General features: G+C 50.8%; 1 protein-coding gene across 1 annotated transcript; it reads right to left on the bottom strand.

Moving 5' to 3' along the window:
* Positions 1-23,017: 23,017 nt before the first annotated feature.
* On the bottom strand, positions 23,018-23,947 carry LOC100338115 (olfactory receptor 2M5-like). The gene has a single exon (XM_008251812.5). It carries the CDS (start codon positions 23,945-23,947, stop codon positions 23,018-23,020), a length of 930 nt encoding a protein of 309 aa, XP_008250034.5.
* Between the last annotated feature and the right edge of the window lie 538 nt (positions 23,948-24,485).

The following is a 24,485-nucleotide window of genomic DNA, read 5'->3' as shown; positions in this document are numbered from 1 at the left end:
TCACCTTAGAGGAAGGATGTTTATCAGGTAGAAGGGGCAAGACCCCCTGGAAGGTCATCAGGATCTGGGCAGGATGTTTGAAATGCAGAATCTGGGCTGCACCTGGAAGGTTATCGGGATGACTTTGAGATGTTGATGCTGGACCGCTGTAGATGTCAATTCCTTAGGCCTTGGTCACACACACATAAGCTCATTTCTGACTTCCTACCTAATATTCCACCCTCAAGGGAAATACCCAAAATTTTTTTGGGGATAAATGGATGGAGTTCCATCTTCTATAGCTACTTCAAACTGACATATGGGCATCGAGAAGGATATGGGTATTTCCTCTTGCTATCTGTCTTATGGTGGGCAACAGTGGCCTTGGAAAGACTGTCCTGCTCGGTCCTGCCAAGTCGTCCAATGGAATGGGCTGGAAACCTTGTCTGATGACCATTTGAAGTTTGACAGCTTTTATTCTGTTAGAGACAAAATGAACAAGGGCATTAAAAACACATGGTCCAAAGAGAAGCAGCGAGATTACAGAAGTTATAGGGCCAAGGAGAGGAAATATCCAGAATTCCCATGACCAGATGTCAGGCCAGAAATCCCAGCCCTGCTTGGCCTGGTCCTGGAGCTCTTTGGCTTTTTCCAGGAAAGTAGGAATTTGGGTTTGTACCTGTCCAGTCTGATTGACCCAGAAACAACATTCTTCCTGGAGCATGGCACAGACACCTCCCTGAGCGGCAGTTAGCATGTCCAATGCTCATCTGTTTTGGAGCACGACTGCAGCCAGAGTTGATCTGATTTTGGAGAGTGAAGCGAGAGGCTGCTATTTGTGTGTTAAGACCATCCAGTTCAGAGGAGAGGCTAGTATACATATTGTTTGCTGATACTGCCCCTGTTGTGCCTGTAGCAACTCCTGCCACTCCAGCCACCATGCTGATCCCTACCTGGACAGGGATCAGAGGGGTAATTCTTTTGGAGAGTCGAGAAGTAGTGTGTAAGGGAATTGGTATGGGGGCTGAAGCATTAGCAACAGATAGAGTAGACAGGACATAGGCCAGGGTACAGAGCCCTGTCCAGTTAGAAGATAAGCATTGGTAAGCAAGAGTCCCACAGACAAAGTATATCCCCCCGTGGGAGGGAGGCATCCAGAGAGGTGGTGTACACTAAGTGGGGAATTTCCAGTAGTGGTGTGTTTGAAGAAGTACATGGCAGCAAAGGAAGCTGCAGTTAGTGGAATAAAACATGGGGTGTTGTTGTGGGAAGTACTGCTCATCCAATCTCCCCAGAACATTACCTGTCCAGTGGTGTCGATGAAAGTCTGGGCCAACTTGCCATCCTCATGAATGAGGGAGCCATTATCTATTCCTATGCTGCCCCAATTAGAGTGGGTCATTAGAGCAAATCGTTCACATGACACAGGCCTTCCCTGGCAGAAGTCCCCAGTGTAATGGAGCCAATGTGCCACAGATATGTTTGGCAGAGAGGAGAAGAGCAAGGGGGGCTTGAGTCAGAATGCCTGATCCTTGGTGTGTACTGTTACAGTAAAGTTACAGAAAGAGCTATTTAGGGGATCCTACAGGGCATCCCTGTGGAAATTCAGGAGAGCTGAGGCAAAGGGGGGCTTTTGTCCTTAGTGTGACCTTAGTATAGATAGGTCCTATAACAGAGTGTGAGAGGCCATCTTTTTTAGCTGATGTGTGAACACCCTGATGCCCAGTAGAAGTTGAGTAGTACATAAATCCTTCTGTCTGAGCCCATTCCCTCAGAGAGGTTGGCCATGCTTCCCCACATGAGCCCTGTGACTCCAGGCAAATCCAGCAGGAGCGGCCATAGGAAGTGTTGGCCAGCAAATCAACAGCAGCCTGGAGTGGCCTACTAAAGGGCAAGGCATCAGTTAGGAGTACAGGTGGGAAGCACGCCAGTAGAAAGGAAAAGGAAGGCTTTGCAAGGGCTTCTTTACTTCCCTGGGCTCCTTTTAAAGGGTAGGTGCAAATCTTCCAGAGGCTCCATTGACCAGGTTTCTTTAGGTTCAGGATCCTGCTGGTCTTCAGGGCAGTATGGCTTCACCCTGGTGTGGTGGATCCAGCTGGGGAAGCCAGGCACTTTGATTGCTAGTTCTAGAGCTCTAGTTAAAGTGATCAATTCTGCTGAGCAGAAGTTCCTGGGGGCAGAGCACGAGCTTCAATAACGTGCCGTGCCGTAACTATTGCATACCCTGAGAAGCAGGTCCCATCTCGGACAAAGCTGCTTCCGTCTCTGAACCAAACTTCATCTACGTTAGTCAGGGGGCTGTCTTTTAGGTCCCTTCTGCTGGCATAAATCAAGTCTATAGTCTTGGTACAGGAGTGGAGGGGACCACTGTCCCCGGAACTGGCATTAAGGTAGCTGGATTTAAAGTGGAGCAATGCATTATTTTTACCTGAGGGTTTTCTAGAAGGAGGATCTGATATTTTAGTATTCTGCTATCTGTGAGCCAGTGAGAGCCCTTTTTGCTCTAATTGAGAATTTATTTGATGTGAGGTATAAAGGGCGATATCTTGTTCTAATGTAATTTTAGAAACCTCCTCTGTCAGCAAGGCAGCTGCTGCTATTATCCTTAGGCAGTGAGGCCATCCTTGTGCAACCATGTCTAAGGTTTTAGAAAAGTAGCCCACAGGTCACTTAACAGTCCCAGACCCTGAGTTAACACTCTTAAGGCAACTGCCTGCCTCTCAGCTGGTAGCATTTCTCTGGGTTTGGCAGTCCTAGCGCAGGGGCTTTAGTTTAGGAACTGTGCTACTTCCCTGTATCTAGGAACCTGCTTTCGTCGGCAAGGACGACTGGTTGGATTTGGAAGCCGAATTTGACACTTTCCACCAGGGGACCCAGCGTGCTGTTTGCACTGGGCTAAGTGTGACAGGTAGAGGAGTGCAGGTGTGCAGAGGCCACCCCACCCCACCTGTGGAATGAAGCAGCCTGGTGACTGACAGCCAGCACAGGTGGAGGCCCTGGGCCAGCAGCAGGGGAAGCAGCCCTGCCCTGAGAAGGCAGCCCTGAGACAGCACTGGAGCCTCTCTCCCGCTCACAGGCATCCTGGCCCCGTCCCCGTGTCAGGCCACCTCCCCCCACCTCTCTGTGAACCTGCATCTCAGGACCCCTGGAGGAACTGGATCCCCAAAACATACCTTGCACAACTTCTGCAAGCCCATCGAAGCACCGTTCTCCTGGGTTACACGGCAGGTTTATCTCTACACATGGGGGCATCATTAACTCCTATGCAAGAAGGGCACTGTGTGTCGCTGGTCCCTACAGTCGGATAGTCTGCGAGGGAAGAGGCCTTATCATGACTGTGCTGTCAGACAGGACGGAGCCACTGCATCCTGGCCTCGACACCACGCTGGCCACCACTGATGACCCAGACCCCCCAGGTCTGCCCCGACAGCCCTCCCAGTCTCTGAGCATGTGGGGTATAGGCTGAGAAGAGAAAGGAGAGCCCAGCCTGTCCCGACTGTTGGTGTACTGGTATGTGACTGCTGCTAAATCTGTTTTCAAGCAGGAGAAAAAAATAAGCCTCGTTTTTAAAACACAGGGCTTTGGGGTACTGGCACTGTAGGGTAGCACATAGGGCTGCCACCTGCAGTGCCAGCATCTCATATGAGTCCCGCTGCTCCTCTTCTGATCCAGCTCTCTGCTATGGATGGGAAAGCAGTGGAGGATGACCCAGGTGCTTGGGCCCTGCACCCACCTGGGAGACCTGGAAGAAGCTCCTGGCTCCGGCCTTAAGATCAGAAAAGCTCCATGGCTGGTGCCGCGGCTCAATAGGCTAATCCTCCACCTAGCGGCACCTGCACACGAGGTTCTAGTCCCTGTCAGGGCGCCGGATTCTTTCCCAGTTGCCCCTCTTCCAGGCCAGCTCTCTGCTGTGGCCCGGGAAGGCAGTGGAGGATGGCCCAAGTGCTTGGGCCCTGCACCCCATGGGAGACCAGGAGAAGCACCTGGCTCCTGCCTTCGGATCAGCGCGGTGCGCCGGCCGCAGCACGCCAGCCGTGGTGGCCATTGGAGGGTGAACAACGACAAAAAGGAAGGCCTTTCTCTTTCTCTCTCTCTCTCTCACTATCCATTCTGTAAAAAAAAAAAAAAAAAAAAAAAAAAAAAAAAAAAAAAAAAAAACCTCCAGCCATTGCAGCCATTTGAGGAGTGAACCAGTGGTTGGAAGATCTATCCCTTGCCCACCTCACCCCAACCATGCTCTCTGTAACTTTTTCAAATACATAAATAAAAATCTTTTCAAAAAACAAAACAAAACAGAACAAAAACAGGGCTCTGTTCACGAGCAGCGGTTCTCACACGGGGACTCAGGAATCCCAAGCCCTGGGCTCTTCTGGGGGTGCTGAGTTAACCACTTCTGGCCAGCACCACACTGCTTGTGCCTCATTCTCTCTCCCTCACAAACACAGGGTGGGGTTTTCCACATGGGAATGCACACACATGTGAGCCTCCAGCCATCTCGTTTGTGACAATGCCACACTCCTCACTACTGTGTTTACTCGCCAAGTACGTGCTGATGGGTAAGGTGCTGCTTGCTATTTTGGGTGAACTAATGCAGGTTTATAAACTTCCTTAGCTGGAATTTCCCAGGTAGTAAATATTGACAGGGAGAGTGCACATAAACCAGAATTCTCTGGACTCCTCAGTAATGTGGGAGACCTGAGTCCTAACAGGGCCCTGGGATCCCGAAGTCTGAGAACTGCTGGGGAGCGCCAGGTGCTGCTCCCAGGGGCAGGCGTGGGCATAGCCCTGGAGACCCTTCTGGGGGCGCCTGATCCCCTAATGTAGTGTCTGGACCCCCCTAAGTCCTGGCTGCACCCTGACTCCAGCTTCCTGCTGAGGTACAGCGTGGAGCAGCCAGTGATGACTCAAGGACTAGAATTCCTTCTGCACCACCACGGGGAGACCTAGACGGAGATCTAGACGCTCCCCCGTCCTGCCTGGCCTGGCCCCGCCTCTGCTGTTGGGGGAAGGTGGGGAGTGAACAGGCAAATGGAAGATTTCTCTCTCTCTGTGTCACCTGAGATAAAATGAAAATATGTAAATACTAAATAAATCCCCTCCCACAGCCTCCCTGTCTGTCACTGCTGGCAATGCTGTCTGCCCGGCAGTTCTCACACCCCTCTTGTCAATCAGGTGTGAATGTCATTCAGATGTGACAGGAGGGCTGGCCTGCAGGTGGCCCCCAAGGGCAGGGAGCAACAGGTGCCCAAGGACGGGCCAGGACACGGCCCAGCAAGGGGACCATGGGGCTGGCACCCACCTGGGGTAGGGATGATGCTACTGCAGGGTCCTCCATTCCAGCATTTGCTTTCTAACCAGGCTGTTTGTCCAGCAGCCACCCGGACATAAAAGCCCAGAGGCGTAGGCAACAGTGAGCAGTTGATTGCAGAACAGGCCATGTCATAGAAACACGTGGGAGGTGAGGCTGCACAGAGACAAACACAGACTGTTAGTCCCTGGGGAGGAGAGGCCATGGGGACCTGGGACCCTGAAGAGCAGCGGCTTCTGGCCAGCGCACACACGCTCCCCTCAGCGCAGTGCAGGTTTGGACGCAGCGGCGAGGGTTCCTGGGAAGAGAAAGCTGCTGCTCCATCAGCCACACCTGTGCAGTAGGAGCGCAGCAGAAATGCAGGCAGACCCAGGAGAGGGCGGGCCCTACAAGTGGGCAGTCCAAGTGACCGCCTGGAGACCACCCTCCAGTCCTAAAATGAGAATAATCAGGGCCAGAGCTGTGGGGTAGCGGGTAAAGCCACCGCATGCAATGCCGGCATCCCCTTGGGTGCCAGTTTGAGTCCTGGCTGCTCCACTTCATATCCAGCTCTCTGCTTTATGCATCTGGGAAAGCAAGGAAGATGCCCCAGGTCTGTGGGCCCCTGCACCCATGTGTGGGAGACCCGGAAAAAAACTCCAGGCTCCTGGCTTCGGATCAGTGCAGCAGCCGCCGTTGCAGCCAACTGGGGAGTGAACCAGTGGATGAAAGACTCCTCTCTCTCTTCTCTCTCTCTCCACCTCTCCTTCTCTCTGTGTAACTCTGACTTTCAAATAAATCTTTTTTAAAAAATGAGAATAATCAATTAGATTTGCTGCACCTTGTCTGCAAACCCATGTGCAACAACAGAACAACTGAATGACGTCACAGGAAGCAACCAGTCAGGGCCAGAGCAGGGCGGCTGCAGACGGATGCACCCATTTCTCCCACACATCCTGGGACGGAACCAAGAATGGAACAGGAGTTGTTATAAAAAATCAATCCCAACAGCAAATGGCAATGCGGAGACCTAGCTTGCATATTAATCACAGCATCACAGTGTCTTTCAAACAACCCAGAGAGACTCAAGATGGCCCAAGTATTAGAAGAAATGACAGAGTTACAGTTAATGTCTTAGCTATGATAACAGAACGCTAGTTATATCCTTTTAAAAGCTCTTATCAGAGATGACAGTGAAGTTTCTCTAGGGAAAATGACCACACACACACACACACACACACACAAGAGGGCATGTCACAAAGCTCGTGGAGAAATAGAATTAAAATATTAGTTTACTTCAGTGAAGAAAAATTTTAAATCCATGCAACAATGGGTCTTCTAAAGTTTGTGAAAATTGTGTATTCTGAAAAAATTATGCATGGATTTCAGACACATGTACATGTTCACTTTAACACATTACAGTAAAATAACAGTGTCGGTCATTGCTGACATGGACAAGGGGCAAGCACGGTCCCCACACTCTTCTGCCTGCTGTTGTCCGGTGTGGAAATGTCCAAGGTGAGAAGTGTGGAGGAACTCACCAGGCAGGAGCTGCCCCCCCGGTGAGGCGGTGGAACAGGGCGATGCAGGCCCAGGCAGAGTGGCCGCCTGAGCCACCTTTGCTTCCACAGCCCCAAGAAGGCTCCGGAATGATCCCTGACTGACCCGTCTCCCCTTGGCCAGGAGCTGCTCTATGACCCCCAGCCCTGGCCTAGCCCGGCCACATCTCAGGCCTCCCTCCCAGCCTGGCAGCCCTCCCCAGGCCTGCCGGGGCCAGTCCCAGGGTGGGGGGGCACACAGCCCAGGCTGACCTGCAGGCCAGCTGGCACAGGAAGTGATGCAGCTGGTATAGGTGCCATCAGGACATGGAGAGACAACGCTGCTGTCACAGGGGGCATCAAATGAAGAGCACTGCGGACAGTCCAGGGACCCCTGCAGAGACAAAAGAGCCCATGTGGCTCCATCTGGTGACACAGAGCAGAGCACCGCACCCACTCAGAGTTAAGAGGATGAATCCCAACCTTCTGGGGACCCCCAAATTGACAAGACAATGAGCTGCCCCATCTGTTCAGCACCCCACAGTCGGGGCCGCTCCAAAGGAGAGAGCACGGGGAACCTCGCGAACCCCATGAGCCACTGCCTGAGAGGTGGCCCCTGGCATCCCAGCAAGTGCCTGGTGATGCCCACGACCTCCTCTCATCCACCCGACACCCACCCGCTCCTGTCACCCACCTGACACCCAAACCTCCTGTCATCCACCCAATGCCTACCCCCGCCTATCGTCCCCCAAGTGGGTCCCACACAGCTTCTCTCACCTCCGGGGGCCACAGCGAGTGCTGCGATGAGACTGAGGACCAGGATGCCCTTCATGGTGCTGGAGCTCACCCTCCTGGGTAGGGCCACGAGCCTGGAACCTGGAGGGACAGAGGAGGCAGCCGGGGCTGGAGGGGGCCTGTCACCCTCAGGGGGTACAGAGCCAGGGGCACAGAGCCCGAACCCACGCTACCCTGCTCTCATGTGCACCAGGAGCTCCCAGCCTCCACAGCTGCAGAGGTATCGTGCCCATGTGAGACCCAGCCTGGGCACGTCCCGTGGAGCCACTCAGATGCGAAGTGGGCAGGCGACTGACTCCCTGGCCCTGTCCTCAGTGTCTGTCTTCAGCTGGGATCTCCCCACTGCACTCACTCGGCACTCAGCAGCTCTGTCCCCACCACCACAGGCACCCACCTCCTGAGCACTGACTGCTTCCAACACGAGACACCCACCCCCTCCTGACATCCACCTGTCCACCCCCTCCTGTCACCCACCCACACCCACCCTCTCTTGTCATCCAACTGACTGCCACCACCTCCTGTTATCCACCTGGGAGAGCAGACGGCTGGCCCTGCGGTGCTCTGCCTCATTACTCATTTACCCCATAAACTAGGGTCACAGCAACAGAGATATTAAAGGTCCTGTTTGTCCCCCACAGGAAACCCTGCCTCGTGGGGATCCTGGAGAGGGCACAGCACATGTGGTCAGTCTGTGGCCAGGCCACGCCCTGGCCCTCTGAGCTGGCCCCACTCCAGGCCTCTGCAGCCTCGTCTGGGTGCAGGAGACCTGAGCACGCTGAGTGGGCTCCCAGCCTACAGAGGGCACAGGGCGTGTCCCCCAGGTGCACACCTGCTGATCAGCCTCATCCTCAGAGGCCTGGAGGCCACACCCAGCCCAGGGCGCACAGCCCACACACATAGGGAGAGGTGACCGTGTGGTGGGACCCAGGGCCCTGACAGCCACCACATGGGTGAGCAGTGCGGGGACGCTACAGATCATGTCAGAGCCCTGTGTAGTGAGCAGAGCGCCTTCCCACCACCAACTGCATCACCAATCTCTCCCACAACCCGGCAGGGCCCTACCATGATGCAGGCTGGCGTCTCCCATGCAGGGGAGTGCGGCTCAGGGGCTGTGAGGATGCAGTGAATAGTTAAAATTGTATATGTGCAGGTGTAAAAAGTTAAGCTTAAGCTTACAGGTTTAAACCTTCCTGGTACAGCTGTAAAAATAAGACAGAGAAGCACCTTGACAGTAGGGACTCCATTTTGGAGCACTTGAGACTCCATTCTGAGAAAGCACCCCCGCACCGTGAGACTCTGGTCTGAAACTATGATCTCAAATAGTAGGACAATAGCAGTGCACTACATCACCCTTGGCAGAGCACAAAAACCCCCTAGCATGATTGCTCAAGCTTAAAAGTAGAAAGGTTGCACCTGGGTTACCTGGGCTAATAATAAAGGTGTGATTTGTCTGTGTCTTACATTAATGTCAAGTCCTAATTGCTAATTGTAATATTGTAACTGGTATTGTCAAGATTATGATAAATATTAATTTCACTTAGGTTTTAGGTTATGTTGACCCCAGTAACCATATACTCTCTTTTGATTTTATGTACTCTCTTTTGATTTTAGCAACTGTGTATAACAACCGTGCATAGCAACCATGTATTCCCCCCTTCCCGGTTTTGCAGTTTTTGCCTTTATAAACCCTAACCTTTGGTTATTCGGGGCTGCTCTGCTCATGATGATCAGACAGCCCCAGCATGCTGGATAATCAATAAAACTTCCCCGTGCTGTTTGCATAAGAGACATGTCTCTTGGTGACGTTTTTTGGGCGGTTGACTCTAACAGCAGCACCCACAGGGCCGCCCACACACACACACACACACACACACAGAGCTGGAAAACACACACAGGGGGCACACAGACAGCACACAGAGCACACACAGGTGGCACACAGTGAACAGTTAAATGACAGACAAACAATGTCCCAGCCCACACCCTCCCGCCCCTCCAGCTCCCACTGTCCTGAGCTGGTAACAGCAGAGCACAGGCCAGAGCACAAGCCATGAGAATGACCAGTCTGGGCCCAGCTGGACAGGACCTGAGCCGGCCCTGGGTGCCCATCCTGAGTCTCAGCTTCCCCCAGGCTCAGCCCCAGCCATGTAGCCCCCACCTGCTGATCTGGCCAGAGACACCCCCGGGCCAGGTGGGTCCTGTGGGGGTACAGGTGTGTGGGACCTTATATAGCCAGTGGCCACAGTCAGAAAGGGCGCTGCCTTCTGGGGAGGGGCCTCTCCCATCCAGACTGTACCCTGCCTGACAGCAGGGACATGGGCAGCTTAACCCTTTGCCAGCTGTGTCCTGTGCCCTCGGAGACCTGAGAGCAGAGGAATTCCAGCAACACTCGTCAAAGCCAGCTGCGGCCAACGGGCCAGGGAGCAGGTGTGAGGCTGGCAGCACCCACTGTGCGCTGTGCCCCAGGAAGCGGTCCCACAGCCAGTTCAGGCCTCCCAGAGCAGCCCCAGGTACAGGAGAGAAATGTGGGAGGGTCCTGATGGCACCCACAGGGGCAGGCTGGAACTCAGAACCCAGCTCCAGAACGGGTCAGGTCCCCTGGGGCAGGAGTCCTCGCCTCTCTGTTCCAGGGTTCCCGCCCTCCCCGGGGTCCCACAAACCCACTGTGGAGCTGACAATCCCAGGAGGCGGGACTGAAGGACAGGCTGAGGGGGTCAGCGCTGGGCTCAACACAAACACGCCCCCAGACCAGCAGGGAGTCCGGCTCTGCACCCCTCAGTGCCTGGTCCACCCCGTCCCGTGCTCTCTGGGCCCGAGCTCCTGCTCCCTGAATGCAACACCAGGCACTACAGAGACCTGCTGAGAGTTTCTCTCTCCTGGATTCCCGTCCTGTTCCACCAGGGCTTCCCAAGGCAACCTTTCAATAGAGGCACGTGGAGCTGCTCCCAGGTGGAGCCCCACACTGAGGACTCTGGCAGCCTGGACCCCCCAAGGAGGGCCTGGAAATGGTGCAGATGAGGATGGCGGGCCCTCCACCCAAGCACAGGCCAGGGAGGCCCCGTGGTCACCCTTAGAGCCTCGGGCACCCGGCCCTAGTTCCACTGCCTGCTGTCCTGGCAGCGGCTTGGCCACAGCAAGCGAGCACTCAATGGGTCACAGAGTCAGCCTGGGGGTGAGCCAGGAGCCACTGTGGGGAGTGGGCTTGTCCAGCAGAGTCCAGACGTGGTGGTCAGGGGAGTCTACCCCATTTCAGAGCAACACAGAGAAGGTGCAACATGCAGCCTGCCAAATGCTGCTGAGTTTCCTCTGGAAACTTCCATTCAGTGGCTCATTCCTCCAGCTTAGCAACATAAGATCTGGATACAGTGCAATTACAGTGCCTGAGACTCCCGACCCAGCCACACCAAAGAGTAAATGTGCGAGCCTGACAGACAAGCCTGCAACAGTGCATGGCTGTACAAGATGCCTGCCTGTCCTGGCTCAGTGCAAAGCTGTACAAGGTGCCTGTTTGTACCTGGCTCAGTGCCCGGCTATACAAAGTGAGCCCCTTCCCTGGCTCAGTGCCAAGCTGTAAAGGTGTACACCTGTCGCTTGCTCAGTGTACGCCTGTCCCAGCTCAGTGTTTGGCTATACAAGGTCCGCGCTGTCCCAGCTCAGTGCCCGGCTGTACAAGCTGTGTTCCTGTCCTGCACGCCCCATTCTTCACACAGGATGAGCACCACCACCCACCTCTGAAGCGCGGTTCTGACTGGCAAGGCACATGGCCTGCAGCCATCAGTCACTCGGGGCTCCACGAACACTGCTTACCCCTGCCACAGCCCCTGCTCCTGAGCCCTGGGCTCCTGCACAGCTGCACAGGGCCTGGTAGAGGGAGAGGACCAAGGGGATTAAAGCCAGTGATATGCAATGATGGCTGCACCGGGAACCTGTGGGTCTCTTCCCTCACCTTCCAGAGAGAGAAATGAGGACAGCACCCAGCCCTCCCGCCGGCCCTGGCCTGGCTCTGGGACACGGCCTCATCTTGGGCGGGTGGACGTGTCTGCACTCAGTGTACTGACCCAAGAGCAAGTGACAGCTTCCACAGCCAATCCACTGCACAGATTCAGAGTGCTGGGGCTGCTTGGACACTTGAAGAAGTTGAATCAAAACATCCACTCAAGGTCTTGCAACTGCTCCATTCCTTCAAGCAAGACATTTTAGTACCAAAAAAAAAAAAAAAGATTAGGAATAAAGCATATGATGTTCTTTTCACAGCACCAAGGAAATTCTGCTGTTAGGTTTGTTGGCAAGGTCACGGTCATGGTCCCATCAGTAGGGCTTCTTTGGTGGCAGCCACAGGTGTGGGGACCAAGCAAGTTCATCTCAGAATATGTTTGACACAGCAATTTCCCCAAATTCTCCCGGCGTCAAACACACAGCAGGTTTGGAGAACGGCTGCATCCCACACTGTCTGTGCAACCTGCTGCCTCGGAGCTGCACCCAGGCTGCGGAGGTCAGCAGGGTGGCAGATGTGCCAGCCTCACTCCCAACTCTGCCAGAACAAATGGACAACAGTGCTCAGGAAATGAGGTCATGGTGGAGGCGATGCCATCCACGCTGTGTGACACAGTCACAGCTGGAGGAGGGGACTCCGCACAGCGGGAAGCCCCTGACTGAACTGAGCCATCTCTCTGCTGTTTTTATTAGGGTTAACAATGATGTAGACATTGGGTTTGGTGTGGGAATCATGGACATCCATGTACATGAAATTGTTGTTCCTTGTAAAAAACATTAGTTATAGGAGGTAACTGGAGAAATAAGAGGGAATCTCCTAAAATTTGTCCAGAGCACAATGCCATGAGGACCATGAGTGATGAGGAGTGGCTCCCACAGCAGCCCCGCCTCACCCAGGAGAGTGTGATGAGAACAGTAGGTGCGTAGTTAATATCATAGCAAGTGGATGGGTGGACAAGCACTGCCGTTCTGACAAAGGTTAGGACATCACACCCCTGCTTGGACACGTAGAACGCAGGAACAGGAACTCTTACATCAGGCATGGAATAGGTCCTGTAAACATGGCTGTGGGACTGTGATTTATCTTGAGAAAAAGAGGATATAATCATTGGTACTTTCTCTATACAGTTAAAACCTTGTAAAATAAATCAATTAACCTTTAGACCTTGGACTGTTCCTCTAGCACCTTTAGATAAGTTAAGCAAGTTTCATAGAGCTGACACATCCATTATGAAGAAAGAAAAGATTAATGGAAGGTTACAATGAGGCCATGGAAGGAAAATGAAGCAAAACAAGATAACAGAGAAAGGTTATGCACAGACGGTCCCTTGCAATGCGTTCTTTCTCAGAGAGAATGGAGGCTTAGGAGGAAGAAAGCTTAATGAGAACTATGTGTAAAGAGAGTGTAAAATAAAGCTACGAGATGAACAGCAGAACGAGGCCTCCCCTTGCTCCCTAAACTGCATCTCCTCGTCTCCTTTCTTCACCAACGCCTCCCCTCCTGGGGACCCCCTGGACCTGCCAAGGCTGCACCGTGGCGGTGTCAGGGAAGGCAGGTCAAACCGCAATTCAGGATGGCCATTCTCGGGCTGGTGTGATGGCGCAGCAGGCTAAGCCTCTGCTTGCAACATGGGCACCCACGTTGGAGTGCAGCTGAGCCCCAGCTGTTCAGTTAGGATCCAGCTCCCTGCTGATGGCCTAGGAAAGCAGTGAGGATGACCCAAGTGCTTGATCCCTGCCACCCACGTGGGAGACCCAGATGGTCCTGGCTACTGTGACATTAGTGGAGTGAACCAGTGGATAGAAGATATCTGTGGGTGTATGTATGTGTGCCTTATAATAAATAATCTTTAAAAAGGATGGCTAGAGGCCAGTACTATAGCACAACAGGCAAGACTCTGCCAACCTGTGGCACCAGCATCCCGTATGTGCACCAGTTTGTGTCCCTGGCCACTCCTCTTCCAATCCAGCTCTCTGCTGTGACCTGGGAAAGCAGCAGAAGATGGCCCAAATGCTTGGGCCCCTGCACCCATGTGGGAGATCTGGAAAGAGCTCTTGGCTCCTGGCTTTGGATCAGGTGACCTCTGGCCATTGTGGTCATTGGGGAGTGAACCAGCAGATGGAAGATCTCTGTCTCTCTGTCTCTCCGTATGGCTGTCACACTATCTCTCAAATAAATAAATATATAATTTTTTTAAAAAAAGATGGCTATCATAAAAAAATCTAATTGCTGGGAAGGGTGTGCAGATCAGACTGTACCCTGTGAACAGGGCCCTTGTGAAGAACAAGGTGGAGATTCCACAAAAGGCTAAGAGAGCACCTCCGTGTGAGATAGAGCCCAAGGCCTGCACCAGCTCTCCTGTCCCCTCTTTCCCAGGGGAATCTGAAATGCACTAATTTATCCAAAAAAAGAGTGTCCTTACCTTTCCAGCAGGCACAGGCATGGAGCTGACCAGGACTCCATGCTGTTAAGTAAAAACAACTATAGAAAACAAGAGATGTTAGTTAAAAATAACAAGGAAGCACATGGAAGTGTTCTGGGAGCCGAGGCAGGAAACCTGGGGTTGAGGTGGGGGTGGTGCAGCATGGGTCGGGGAAGCCCTGCCTGACAGTGAGCAGGGACGGGACAGGTGAGAGGCAGGCCGGGCAGCTCCAGGAAGAGAACCAGGCTGTGAGAGCCATCAGCTCCGGAGTGCAGGACAGTGTGTTGTTGTGTGCTTCTATTGGTTCATACTCTAAATGGCCACTACATCCAGCACACTGTGCCGATCCGAAGCCAGGAGTTGGGTGCTTCCTCCTGGTCTCCCATGCGGGTGCAGGGTCCAATCACTTTGAGCCATCCTCCACTGCCTTCCCAGGTGACAGCAGAGAGCTGGACTGGAAGAATAGCAACCGGGACTAGAACCCAGGGTGCTGGCACCCCAGGCAGAGGATTAGCCTAGTGAGCCATGGCACCGGCCAAGGACAGTGTGTTTTTCTCTAGGAAGGGACCACAGTTTTATTGGAGACTTCAAAGTTTATGGAAGAATTCCCAGTTTATTGAAGAATTAGAAGGTCATGTTCATACCCTTCCTCCTGTACTGATTCCAGGTCCTATACTGGTTCTTCCCCCAGCAGCTGCACAGTGGGCAAAGAGCTCAGGGCCTGCTAGCAAACCTGGTGCTGCAATGCACCACTGTGTATGCACGTTTCTCCTGGGTCACGCTGTCCCTGTTTGCGGAATTGGTCCCCCTGCCTAGGGAGAGGGAAAGCTACTGCCTCCCTCTAGAGGATGAAGTGGAGCTGGAAATGGCCCATGACCCTCACTCCTTCCAAGGGTGGTGGCCGAGTCAGGCTCAAGGTCTCAGCCAGTTTCCTCTGGTGGCTCTGCCAGAGTCACCGCCTCCAGGTGGAGTGGGTGCAGGTTAACGGGAGAAGGTGCTTGTGTAACAGGGGACTGCACGGCCTGGCTCCAGGAGACCAGCACTGCAACCTCTGCTCTCCAGTGTCCATGGGGATCTGCCACCCTGCACCTCACCCTTCTTCCCTTCCTCGGGGCAGCCTCTGAGGCAGGGGCACTGGGGGCCCAGCAGGGCGTGAGGGACTGGTCTCCGTGCCCCTTGGGACATAGTGGCATTTCCCTGGGGGTGGGAAGGGGACCACAGAGACAGGACAGCAGGGAGTCAGAGGGAGGAGAACCGGGAAGAGCAAGGGGAGGTGGAGAAGCAGAAGAAAGGTGTGGTCTTGCCTGTCCTCCCGCTCCCCTGTGACACCCAGGCCAGATTCTCCACCTGTGGGCTGCAGAGTCCGGCACTGTTAGTGAATCTGATGCCTTGGCTTGAAATCTGGTACATCTGAGACTCATGGCATCACCGGCACTCATGTTTGTGCTGTAGTGATTCCTCTATAAGACTGTTGAGGAGGGGCCTGACACTGTGGCGAATCAGGTGGAACAGCCGCCTGTGGTGCCCACATCCCATATGGGTGACAGTTCGAGACCCAACTGCTCTACTTCCGATCAGTCTATCTGCTGCAGTCTGGGAAGGCAGTAGAAGATGGCCGGAGTCCTTAGGGTTCCTGCACTCATGTGGGAGATCCAGAGGATGCTCCTGGCTCTTGGCTTCGGGTCGACTCAGTTCTGGCCATTGCTGCCAGTTGGGGAGTGAACCAGTGGATGGAGGACCTCTCTCTCTCTCTCTCTCTCTCTCTCTCTCTGCTTTTCCTTCTCTCTCTGTGTAGCTCTGACTTTCAAACAAATAAATCTAAACAAACTAATAAAGAAAATAAAACTGTTGAGGAGAAAGCATTTTTACTCCACAAAAACAGGTGATAGGGAATACACGAGGAAGCACCATCAAGAGTCAGCAGAATGCGGAGCAAGTCAAGAGCGGCGACACCTTGCTCCTGCAGCACTGCCTGCCCATCTGGTTGAGCTCACTTAGAGGGTGTCTTGAGCCTCATCTGCAGCCTCACGGAGCCAGGCTGGACCAAATGCACAACAGAAGTGGGAAAGTGACATCACCCTGTTTGTGCCCGTTGCAGGAGTGGATGAAGGTTTTCTGTTAATAAGCAACCTCTGGGGCTTTGGAGAGCAGTGCAATTAGAAGAGCCAGCGGTGCTCACAGATCCCTGTCTTTCTTCATTTTCTCAGAGTCTTAACTGATTGTAGCAGTAATCTCTAATCTCACCATCACCAACAAGGTCTGACTGATGAAATCTGCGAGTTCCTTAACACACGGCCTTCACCTGCTGTACTTTACAGAAATACTCCCTGTGTGCATGTGTGTATGTGCATGTGTGTGTATGCATGTGTGCATGTGAGTAGCCTCATTTCATCTTCAAGAAGATTTTACAAGATCCTGTTATTTTCCTTCTTATCTTTACAAGTACCAAATCTGAATATCAGCGTTCAACTGATGTGTCAAAGACACCTCGTCCGTACCATGGTCAAGTTGAAACCTGAGGACCTCTCCTCCATGCCATCATTTTTTTTGCTCTTAACATTGCTGATTGTACTCTGCTTCTCTCTGTCACTTGTTTGCCATCTACGTCACTTTAGTTTTGAATTTAAAGTATTTGTTTTTATTTTAAATACTGACATGACTTAAAAATCTTGAAAGTGCAAACTTATCCAATGAAAATTTTTAAACCATAATGCAGGGGCTGGTGCTGTGGTGTAGCAGGTAAAGCTGCCACCTGCAGTGCAGGCATCCCATATGAGTGCTGGTTCAAGGCCTAGCTGTTCCACTTTCTATCCATCTCTCTGCTATGGCCTGGGAAAGAAGTGGAAGATGGTCCAAGTCCTTGGGGTCCTGCACCCACATGGGAGACCTGGAAGAAGATCCAGGATCCTGGCTTTGGATAAGCTCAGCTCTGGCTGTTGTGGCCATTTGGGAGTAAGCCAGTGGATGGAAGACCTTTTTCTCTCTCTCTGCCTCTCCCTCTCTGTAACTCTTTCAAATAAATAATTTTTTAAAACTTTTATTTAGTAAATATAAATTTCCAAAATACAGTTTATGGATTACAATGGCTTCCCCCCTCATAACTTCCCTCCCACCTGCACCCCTCCCATCTCCCGCTCCCTCTTCCATTCCATTCACATCAAGATTCATTTTCAATTCTCTTTATATACAGAAGATCAATTTAGCATATATTAAGTAAAGATTTCATCAGTTTGCACCCACACAGAACATAAAGTGTAAAATACTGTTTCAGTACTAGTTATAGCATTAATTCACATTGGATAACACATTAAAGACAGAGATCCTACATGAGAATTAAGTACACAGTAACTCCTGTTGTTGACTTAACAATTTGACACTCTCGTTTATGGCATCAGTAATCTCCCCAGGCTCTAGTCGTGAGTTGCCAAGGCTATGGAAGCCTTTTGAGTTCACCTACTTTGATCTTACTTAGACAAGATCATAGTCAAAGTGGAAGTTCTCTCCTCCCTACAGAGAAACGTACATCCTTCTTTGATGGCCCGTTCTTTCTACTGGGATCTCACTCGCAGAGATCTTTCATTTAGGTGTTTGTTTTTTATTGTTCTTGTTGTTGTTTTTGTTGTTCTTGTTGTTGTTTTTGTTGTTGTTGTTGTTTTTTGCCAGAGTGTCTTGGCTTTCCATGCCTCAAATACTCTCATGGGCTCTTCAGCCAGATCCGAGTGCCTTAAGGGCTGATTCTGAGGCCAGAGTGCTGTTTAGGACATCTGCCATTCTATGAGTCTGCTGTGTATCCCGCTTCCCATGTTGGATCGTTCTCTCCCTTTTTTATTCTATCAGTTAGTATTAGCAGACACTAGTTTTGTTTGTGTGATCCCTTTGACTCTGAGACCTATCAATATGATCAATTTTGACCTGAAATTGATCACTTGGACTATTGAGATGGCATTGGTAGATGCCACCTTGATGGGATTGTATTGGAATCCCCTGGCATGTTTCTAACTCCACCATTTGGGGCAAGTCCGATTGAGCATGTCCCAAATTGTACATCTCCTCCCTCTCTTATTCCCACTCATATTTAACAGGGATCATTTTTCAGTTTAATTTAAACACCTAAGAATAATTGTGTGTTAATTACAGAGTTCAACCAATAGTATTAACTAGAACAAAAAAATACTAAAATGGATAAAGTATTAAATTGTACATCAACAGTCAGGACAAGGGCTGATCAAGTCACTGTTTCTCAAAGTGTCCATTTTACTTCAACAGGTTTCCCCTTTGGTGCTCAGTTAGTTGTCACCGATCAGAGAGAACATATGATATTTGTCCCTTTGGGACTGGCTTAATTCACTCAGCATGATGTTTTCCAGATTCCTCCATTTTGTTGAAAATGACCAGATTTCATTTTTTGACTACTGTATAGTATTCTATAGAGTACATGTCCCATAATTTCTTTATCTAATCTACTGTTGATGGGCATTGGGTTGATTCCAGGTCTTAGCTATTGTGAATTGAGCTGCAATAAACATTAAAAAACAGGAGTTAGAAAAAAAGAAAAAACCATAATACAATCACCTAGTTAAAAAAAAGTTCTAGAAACTGTATCGTGCCTTCAACATACGAATATTTATTGACCATACAGAGTGTACCAGGCAATTAGGACCAGACAGAAAGGCAGAAGGAAGCAACTGCTCTCTTGTCCTCACTGCTTTGCCACGTGGTCTCCCACAGGGCTCTGAGGGACACTGGACAGTGGGAAGAAGAAAGGAATTGTGTCTTTTTTTTCACTTGTGGTGATGGCGTCTGGCAGCTGTGGCAGTGGTAGGCAATGCTCAAGACTGCAGCCACCACAGGCTGAAGGCAGCTTCCGCAGCACGTTTGGTTCTAGGTGTCAGGGTCACTGAGTCACCACCCGTGACCAGAGCAGGTGGAGTGGCAGCAGCCAGGAGAGCAGAGGGTTCACCAGCTCAGCAGGAAGGGCCTCACGTAGCTCCAGGTAACCATCCTGCTCCTTGGGTGACAGCACTGCTCCATCCCAGGTCCCAGCCTTGCCTCCAGCCCTTGGCTGCCGTTGTAACCACCCACCCTCATCAACCCTCTCCCGTTGAAGCACATAGTGTTTGCATGGGAGAGGACACTCAGAAGGCTAACACTAAACCATCGATTCTACCACAATTGCAACCCTTCCCTTGGAGAGAACAGTTATGTGTGTTCAAATCTATAATTATGCATTATGAAAAATTATGCATGGATTTCAAAATGTTTTCACCAAAACCTCCATTTTAATTTCTTTTTTCCATGAACTTTTTGGAGTATCCTTATATTTCCTAATAGCAAGTCTAGCCCGTGAGGATAACAATGTAACAGCTAACAAATTTGCAGAATTAAAAAATTGTGATGTTACTTTTACTAATCTGCAATTTCTATTCCAGTTTTGTTAAATTCTCAACATTGCCCTTTATATAAGTTTTATTCCTATTAAGTGATTTCAGCCCAGGATCTTATACTGCATTTAGCTTCATAGTTCAATATCCTTTAATTTAATGGCTGGAAGTGTTTGCTTTTCATGACATTGGTATTTTTGAGGAATAGGGGTCAACAGCTTTCTAGAATCCTCAGTTTTCATGGATTCTCCTCTTGGTTAAATTACGTCTCTGTGGTTGGACTGGAAGGCACCATCAGTGGCATCATAGATGGAGGAAGCTGACTCTTATTTCCCTCCCAGTGGGTGGTAAGTCTGATTCCCTGGCTAAGGTTATACACATTTCCCTACTTTATCATTACTATTTTTCCTCTCCAATTAATAGCAAGTACATGGAGAAACAATATTTTTAAAGTTTTTTGGAAGATTTTATTTATTATTTATTTGAGAGGCAGAGCTACAGTCGGTGAGAGGGAGAGACAGAGTAAGATCTCCCATCTTCTGGTTCACTCCCCAAATGGTCACAACAGCTGGAGCTGGGTGGATCTGAAGCCAGGAGCCAGGAGCTTCTTCTGGGTCTCCCACACAGGTGCAGGAGCCCAAGCACCTGGGCCATCGTCTACTGCTTTTCCCAGGCCACAGCAGAGTGCTGGATCAGAAGTGGAGCAGCCGGGACTAAAACCAGCACCCATATGGGATGCAGGTGCCGCAGGCAGAGGATTAACCTGCTGCGCCACAGTGCCTGCCCTGGAGAAACAGTATTGATTACATTTGCATGATAAGCTACCCTATTCCACCACATGAAAAACATTTGATCTTTTAGGTCTATTCTACATACAGTCATGAGGGAGATTATTAAAAAATCTCCCCTTCTTGCTGTGCCCTTGTTAGGCTTTGTTGTGATGGATGTGTAACCAGGAGCTCAGGGTGTCTCCTCAAAGCTGAACACTGCACTAGTGTGTGGCTTTGCAAGTTTCTTTCCAGAAGTGGCCTATAGTTTCCAGTTGCCTGTAACTAGACCAAGCCTACTAACAGGTGAGAGGAGTGCTCACCTTGAGGGCCATTCTGACTCAAGCCACTCTTCCATGGGAGGAAGCAGGTCCCTGAACTCCATTTCAGGGCAGCATGGTCTCTGATTGTGCATCTCTGGAAAAGGATGTGTCCTGACGTCTTGCCTCTCTTGAGCTCCACCAGCAGATGGCACCTGGCTGCCTAAGTGACCTCATGTTGGTGCAGAGGGACACGGTGTTTCTGCCATAAGCAGGGACCCTGGACCTCAGTGAGACCCTGCAGAGCCAAGTCCATTGTTTGGTGATGAGTCTTCTGGGTGGAGTTCACTGGTGTCCTCTGATGCTCGGGAAATCTGTGAACACTCACCTGCTGCCACAAATCCCAGCCATCTGTCCCAGGGATGCCCACCTGCCACCTGGAAGCAGTCCTAGGCAACACCCTGGTGAACACCGCATGGTCCAGAGTGGACACCAAGCTTCTTGGTCCCTTACTTTAAGCCTGCTATGTCCTGCATCCTTAAATCAACACAGACTCTATTCTAAGCCCCTTAATCTATACCGGCTGTATCCTGATCATTCACTAGACATGTCTATATCCTGGGTCCCTCACTCTATACCTGTTGTATCCTGGTCCCTCACTCTACACCTGCTGTGTCCTAGGCCCCTCACTCTACACCTGCTGTGTCCTGGGTTCCTCACTTTACACCTGCTGTACCCTGGGCCTCTCACTTTATACCTGCTGTATCCTTGTCATTCACTTACATTGTCTATATTCTGGGTCCCTCATCCTAGACCTGTTGTATCCTGGATCCTTCACCCTATACCTGCTGTGTACTGATCACTAACTCTACACCTGCTGTCTCCTGGTCCCTAACTCTACATCTACTATGTCCTGGGCCCCTCAAACTACACCTTCTGTGTCCTGGTTCCCTCATTTTTCACCTGCTGTATCCTGGGCCCCTCACTCTACACCTGCTGTATCCTGGGTCCCTCACACTACACCTGCCATGTCCTGGGCCCCTCACTCTACACCTGCTGTGCCCTGGACCCCTCACTCTACACCTGCTGTGTCCTTGAATCCTCACTCTACACCTGCTGTGCCCTGGACCCCTCTCTCTACACCTGCTGTGTCCTGGGCCCCTCACTCTACACCTGCTGTGTCCTGGGCCCCTCACTCAGTCCATCAAGCTACACCCAAATGTATCATGGCTCCTTCAGTCTATGCACTATTCTGGGTCCTTCACTCTACACATACTGTATCCTCAGTCCCTCATTCTATACCTGCAATATCATGGGCCTTTGATTCTACACCAGTTGCTTCCTGGGTCTCTCCGTGTACACCTGCTGTACTCTGGATCACTCACTCTATACCTACTGTTCTGGAGCCTGCACTCTGCACCTGATGTATCCTGTTTGCTTCACTCTACAACCAGCTGTTTCCTGGGTCTCTTACTCTGCAGAACTGGATGTGTCATGGCTCCTTCAGTCTGTACCTGATATATCCTGGGTCCTGAACTCTATACCTACTCTATCCTGGGTCCTTCATGCTACACCAGTTTTATCCTCTGTCAGTCACTCTACACACAGAGTTATCATGGCTCCTTGAGTCTGCATATGATCTCTCCTGGGTCCTGTACTCTATACCCAGCTGGACCATTTCTGCTTCATACTGTAACTGCTCAGTCTTGGGTCCTGTTCTCTATACGTGCAGTATCCTGGATCCCTTACTTTCCTCCTGCAGTGCCCTTGATCCTTCACTCTATACCTACTGTATCCTGGTTTCCTCACTCTACACTCAACTGTGTCTAGGCGTGGGTTGCTAGCTGCAAAATTCTCTGGGTCTGTTTTCACTTCATGAAGTTTCTACCACACTTTCCTCTAACTGGGTTTCTTTCTGTAGGAAAAAGAGAGACAGGAGACACTGTATCTGTCCTATGTTACCACTTTCTTCATCTCCCGCTCCTTTGGACAGAGAAAAGGGAGGGTTCCACCTGCTCATGAATGGTGGATACTATGGGTTAAATACTGGCCCACTGAAAGTGCCAAAAGTGACCAGGACAGGGCCAGGCTGAACCAGGAGCTGGAAATTCCATCTGGATCTCCTCCCTGGGTGTCAGGAAGCCAATTGTCACCTGCTGCATCCCAAGGCATGCGTTAGTAGGAAGTTACAACTGGGGACAGAACACTTCAGTATGGGATACAAGCACTGCAAATGGTGTCTTTTACTCCAAGGAAAACACACTCACCACAAGTCAGTTCTTGACAATGTGATCCAATACACTGATGTTGGAATAAGAGATAGAGACCATTAATTTCTGCACAGGTGTTACCTGCAATGTCAACACAAATTCCCCAAAAGCTAATAAGTAACCACAGTCACCACTATGACTCTCAGAGCAACAGCACACTGACAAGCAAATGCCATTGTGTGTGAACGCTGATATGCCTCTGCTCCTGCACCATGTTGTGTTTCCATGTGACAAGAACAGCACCTTAGGATTTGAATTGACCACGGATATGCCTAAGACTGAGGATGGGGCATTTCTGAGAGCGACAGTGGGGAGCGAGGACATTTTTCAGTCACAACACCTTCCCATGCACTTCTTTAGGGCTTCCAACACTTCCTTGTTCCTCAGACTGTAGATGAGGGGGTTCAGCATGGGGGTCACAATCGTGCCAAGCACAGCTCCTATCTGGTCTTGCTTAGGTGTGTGGGAAGAATCTGGTGTCAGGTGGACGAACATGGCCTGACCAAAGAAGAGACTCACCACTGTCAGGTGGGAGCAGCAGGTAGTCAGAGCTTTGTGCCTCCCCTTGGGAGAGTTCATCTTGAGAACAGTGAGGAAGATGAGGATGTAGGAGGCCAGAATGAGGCTAAAGAGGATCAGGAGAAACGTGACGGTTGACACAAATTTCACCATCTCGTAGATTGATGTGTCTATACAAGACATTCTCAGTATAGCCAGGATCTCACACAGGTAGTGACTAATCACCCTGGGGCCACAGATAGGAAAACTCAATGGGTACCAAGTGTTGACAAGAGCTCCAAGGGCACCTCCAACCCAGGCTAAGGCAGTCACCTGCAGACAGACCCCAGGCCACATGAGGACTGCATATCTCAGGGGCCTGCAGACAGCCACGTAACGGTCGTAGGCCATGAAGGTCAGGAGCATGCACTCAGTAAGGCCAAGGGAGAGGGAGAAAAACATCTGAGCAGCACACGCAAAGAAGGAAATGCTCTTACTCCCTGTGCAGTAGTTGGCGACTGTCTTGGGGACTGTGCTGGGGATGAAAATCAAATCAATGACAGACATCTGGCTGAGCAGGAAGTACATGGGGGTGTGGAGGCGGGCGTCCAGGCCAATGAGCAGGATGAGGACAGAGTTTCCTGCCAAGGCAAGGATGTAGAAGACGAGGAGTAGGATGATGAGGAGGTCAGGGTACCTGAACTCAGGAAAGAATCCCAGAAGGATAAAATCAGTTGAGGTTTGATTGTCCTGGTCCATGGTTTCTCGGATATTTTCTTATTTGACTGAAAATCTACAAAGAGAATAATATCACAGGGAATGTGGTGCTTCACTGAAGTAGCTTTTGTCTCCTGGCCAGCGTCCTCTTCTCCATCACCCATGGCCCATGGCAAGGCTGTGCAACTCAATATTCCCGTAAAGGAGACATTAAGAACGACTCCATCAAATCAAAGTACCCTTATGAGAAATAACCAAAGGCACATCCTACAGTTGTTATGATCTTGGAGAATTGGTGTTGAGTTCCTTTGACTGACAATAACTTCTAAGTCAACAGTTCTTTCCCTTGCATTCTGGAATTTTCTATGTTCTAGACCCTGGTTCCCTCAAGTCTTGGGTGTTCCTGTTGTGAGGATCCTATTCTGCCTCTACTCCAGAGAGCATCTGCTGAGAGTCCTTTAGGCCCTTTCACAGAATGAATTGAAAAATTTTCATTATCAGCCAAATTATGTCAGCTGCTTATTCCATTTCACGTACTAAGTTCAAGCTAGTTATTTAAAATAATGTAAACAACCTCAAG

This window comes from Oryctolagus cuniculus, chromosome 6, assembly GCF_051225735.1.
Source record: "Oryctolagus cuniculus isolate XC-2025 breed Fujian yellow rabbit chromosome 6, ASM5122573v1, whole genome shotgun sequence".
NCBI classification, from domain to species: domain Eukaryota; kingdom Metazoa; phylum Chordata; class Mammalia; order Lagomorpha; family Leporidae; genus Oryctolagus; species Oryctolagus cuniculus.
This window is presented reverse-complemented; position numbering and strand designations above follow the sequence as displayed.

Excerpts from the sequence above, each read along its gene's own strand:
- LOC100338115 (XM_008251812.5), bottom strand. The coding sequence starts at position 23,947 with ATGGACCAGGACAATCAAACCTCAACTGATTTTATCCTTCTGGGATTC.